The following is a 4,317-nucleotide window of genomic DNA, read 5'->3' on the forward strand; positions in this document are numbered from 1 at the left end:
ACTGGGACCCAGCTTGGCGGACCGGGATCGCTCGCTGTCTCTCAGCAGCATCAAAGGTAGGTTCCCCAGAGCCGTCTCAGGAATCTCCTGTGGGATCTGTTCTCTGGGGAGAGCAGCCACCTAGTGCAGGCTGTGTGGTGTGTGCTGAGTTTGGCATCCTCAGCTCCCTTTGCCTCCTCTTCGCAGCCAAGGGCACGTTGTAAACATTGTCCACCTCCAAGGACAGCTTCTCTCCATATGTTTGATCCCTGTTAGCAAAGGGAGTGACAGAAACCCCTTAATCCACCTTTGTGCTGGCGTTTTAATCTCACGGGTTTGATTTAAGCCGTGGTGCTGGCAGGAGGGGGATGGCTCCAGCAAATTTTTCAGTGCTCTGCCTGGCTTGTGTAGCAAGGTAACGCCTGGGGGCTGCCCATGTGGGGACAGCTTGGCTTTGGAGTGCCAAGGAGCGATGCCAAAGCGAGCGGCTGGCGAACAACGGTTGACTTTTCCATTTTTAGTGTTCGTTCTTCCCATTTTTCTGCCTTCGCCCCCCTCTCCCGAACCTCAGCAGCAAGAGGCCATTTGTCCCAGCCAGCAGCCCCCTCTCCGCATTCCCATTGCCTCCCGTCGCCCTGCCCGCGGCCGGGCAGGAGCCGGCTGAGGACCTCGTGGGCAGCACAGGGAGCTGTTTGTTCAGCCGTTCAATTGTCCCAGACCCTCCCAGCTTGCGTTAAATGTAATTTACTGAGCCGAACTAAAAGGCTGCAAACAAGGGCTGAATTCTGGCAGGCCTCCGGGCTCGTTGCTAAGGGATGCAGTTGGCTTTCAGACAGAAAACAAGACTGCTTTTCTCCTCCTCTCGCCCCCCAAATGCTGCCCCCACTTTGTGTGCCAGGAGATATTCGTCTAATAACATTAGCTTGCTTGCGCTGAGTGGACGGTGCTTGAATGTTTAGACCTTTTAAGAAGTAGAAAGCAGGCTTTAGTTGGCTAATCTGTAGTATTTGGCAAGTAAAATGCGAATATTTAGTGCCGGGCATCGGTTGTCAAGGAAACGGACCTTAAGCCTTTCCTCCATGCATAACTGATTGAATTTTTGTATGCGGTCCGTGCGTCATGTTCGTATATATAGACAAAATGATCATTCACTGTCCGGACAATCCTCGGTCTGTACGGAAGAGGGACCGTCCAGTCGGCGGGGTGGGGGCTAGGTGGGAATTGGAGGAATAAGAAAGTTTGTGTGTTTGGCTGGGGGATGAGAAAAAGATGATAAACCCATCTGTAAATAACAAGCGCAAGAAATATAGATGGGAGAGGGAGGAGTGGAGGGCAAATAACGAAATAATGTGTTTCTAATAAAAGCCTGAGGGTGGGTGTCAGCTCACCTGGGGCCGAGGAAGGGAGGGAGGCTGCCAGGGGCTTGCTCCGTATTGCTGACACTGAAGAGACAGCTGGGCATCGACTGGCGAAAATAAAGAGGAAAAGGGGCTCCAAGGAGGGAAGACCTGGTCTAAGGGCTGGAAGGGGGTTGGTTTGCAAGTGGGGATGCTGGCAGAGACGCAGGGGCGCATGCTGGGGCTCCAGAGGGGTTCCTGAGCCCCCACACCTCATGCCGTGGAGGCTGGGTAGGAGAACTGGGCGATGGAGGTATCATTTGGTGAGCTGAGGAGGGGCTGATTGGGGACAGGCACTGCACACCATGTCCTGGCAGCCTGCAAGGGCAGTGTGGTGACCCTAGAAAGTCTTTTGGAACAGAGAGGTGTGTGCCAGGTTTTAAAGCATCTTTACTTTCAGCCTGAGGCCCATGGAAGGAGCCTTGAGGAGGGGAGTTGGGAGAGATGTTGTCTTGTTCCTGGATTCCTTCTGACAGTAAAAGCTGAGGGAATTGGAGACTTGACAGCAAAAAAATCCTCCATGGGCTGTCCAGGTTTGTGGAAATACACAGTGGAGCCCTCCTTGAAAAGACTGACTGTCAGCAGAGTAGACTTGATGTTCCATGTGCCAAACCTGACCCAGACAGGGCAGCGAGGACCCTGGGAAGGGCTGCCGGGGAGCCAGGGTGCAGCCGTGTGAGGCCATGCCAAGCTGCTGAGCCCTGTGGGGTGCAGAGCATCGCCTGGAAGCAAAGGGGGGAAGCAAACGCCTTCCTCCTAGCCCTGTTGGACTGGCCAGCGGCTTGCTGCAAGCAGGGCTGGGATTTCGGAGCGGATCATATCACCAAAGCGTAACATGGAGAGGGGATTGTGGAAAAAATGCATATGCAAGAAAGACGCTAAGAAAAAAAAATGAGAAAACAAGCCTATGATCATCAGCAGGGGTGAAGACCTTGGATGCAGTAAGGGAAGGGAGGCCCCAGTATCTGGCCCTGGCAGGGGCAAGCGAGGCGCTGCTGTTGGTGCCTTTGAAGGGCTCTCCTAACCTCTCGCAGCCATGGCTGCTGCCCTGCCCGGGTGCGTTTGCAAGAGCTGTTCTGAGTCTGGACAAGCTCTTCCTTCAGCCAAACATCCAGCTCACGTTTTTGGGCTCTTGCCCTCCTCTGCCATATGTGTCCCTGCCAGACCCTGGCTTGGGCGAGGATGCAGATTCCCGCAAATGGGTTAAACTGCAGAGCGGAGCACGCTGGTTCCGTGAGGGCCCATAGTGCTGGTTCTGCCTGTTGCAGGAGGACCGGCATTTAGAGCATGCTCAGTGCTCCCAGACTGGTTTACAAGAGCAGGAGGTGCAGAGATAAAATCCCTTTGCTGTGAGATGTGCTGCACAGGATTGTGTGGTTTGATGCAGGGATTTGGTGTGACCTCATCTCCTGAGATGGGAAATCTGACCATCAGCAAAAACAGTCCTGTTGGTCCTGTTGCTTCCAGGCCGGTGGCTGTCCTGTCCTGGGAGACCGGCCTGGCCTGGTGAGTGGGTCCCTTGATGGCCTGGAGACTCAAACCACATACACCTGGGTGCTACCAGGAGCTGCCTTCGTGAGAGTATCTTGATCTCATGGACAGACTTGCCCAGTCCTTTAGGACTTGAACCTCATACAGTCTTGGGGACAGTGGCACTTGGGTGTGCTGGCTCCCAGGGTACTGCTTCTCCACTCCCAGAGGAGAGGGGACAGTTTTCCCCACACTGTTTCTCATGTCTGATGGTGCTGGGTTGTCTCTTAGGCCATGGACGCTCAGAAGATGACTGCGGGGATGAGAGGAGCCGCCACCGGGACAGCCACCTCCTAGCAGGGCGCTTGGACCGGGATCAGGAGAAGCTGCTCAGGTGAGGGTTGGAGGGAAGTGGGGTCTTTTGCCACAGTGTCACAAGCTGTGCTCGGGCACAGCCTGTGTAGGGAGGGGACAGGGTTGCATCCATCCTGGTGTGGCTGCTGGCACCAGTTTTACTGGTGTGGAGAGAAGCGCTGAGTGGGGTACCACGGGGTTATAGGCAGATCCTGAATCTGCAGAAGAGCAATCCCGATGGAGTGCTGCAAATCCATGCCTGCTCCAAAGGGTGGAGCGATGGGTTGTTTTATTCTGGATGTGATGTTAACCACCTCCATCACAGCCCTCCTGGAGTTGTCTGACCCTGGTTTGCAAACGGTTGTTCTGCAGACTGGCCAGACAGGGCTCCTCCAGCCACGCAGCGCTCAGACCCTCTCTCACTCTCTCTCTTGTCTCCTTCATCACCAGAGAAAGCAAGGAGCTGGCGGATTTTGCCCGGATACACCCCTCCGGCTGTGCCACAAACGGTTTGAACTCCAACCTCATGGTGACAGGAGGCCCAGCCTTGACGGGCTCTGGGCGCTGGTCTACAGATCCGGCTTCGCACTTGGCCTCCCATCCCTGGCTCCCCAGGACAGGGAGCCCCTCCATGTGGCTGGCCAGCCATCCCTATGGTGAGTGCCCTGGGAGGGAGCCGTGCGTCCAGCGATGCAGCCCAGGGAGAGCGTTGCTCAGTGCCCAGTGAGGCTGTCGTCTGATCACAGGGGAAAGGGAGGGAGGTATTTTGGAGCAGTGAAATGGTAGATGGCTTCTGGCATGGGTGGGAGCTGCCTGCATCCCCTGAGTTGTGACTGCAGCGTTTCTTCTTCCAGGACTTGGTCACCCTTCCCTGCACCAAGGCATGACTCCAGGCTTCCCCCCTGCTATGGGGGGAGCTCTCCCTTCTGCCTACCAGTTTGCCAGAGACCCACAGTCAGGGCAGCTTGTTGTGATCCCCAGCGAGCACTTGCCACACTTCGGTAAGGATGAGAGCGCGTCCCCGAGGACCATGCTTTGACAGCTGGGGAGGAAACAGGCTTTGGAGAGGGCTAGATAGGAGCTTACGTACCCATGGGGACCAGCCAGTGCGCTGGCC

General features: G+C 55.8%; 1 protein-coding gene across 1 annotated transcript in view; it reads left to right on the forward strand.

Annotated features, from left to right (window-relative positions):
• Nucleotides 1-4,317, forward strand: part of TNRC18 (trinucleotide repeat containing 18) — a gene marked incomplete at both ends in the record, with an annotated part of 14,166 nt that overhangs the window by 710 nt on the left and 9,139 nt on the right. The window contains 4 exons of the mRNA XM_010144768.1: nucleotides 1-56; nucleotides 3,138-3,240; nucleotides 3,651-3,856; nucleotides 4,055-4,201. Of these exons, the coding sequence (XP_010143070.1) occupies nucleotides 1-56; nucleotides 3,138-3,240; nucleotides 3,651-3,856; nucleotides 4,055-4,201 (512 nt within the window). The remainder of the gene's footprint in view (nucleotides 57-3,137; nucleotides 3,241-3,650; nucleotides 3,857-4,054; nucleotides 4,202-4,317) is intronic.

Source organism: Buceros rhinoceros, unplaced genomic scaffold, assembly GCF_000710305.1.
Source record: "Buceros rhinoceros silvestris isolate BGI_N320 unplaced genomic scaffold, ASM71030v1 scaffold38001, whole genome shotgun sequence".
Lineage (NCBI taxonomy): Eukaryota > Metazoa > Chordata > Aves > Bucerotiformes > Bucerotidae > Buceros > Buceros rhinoceros.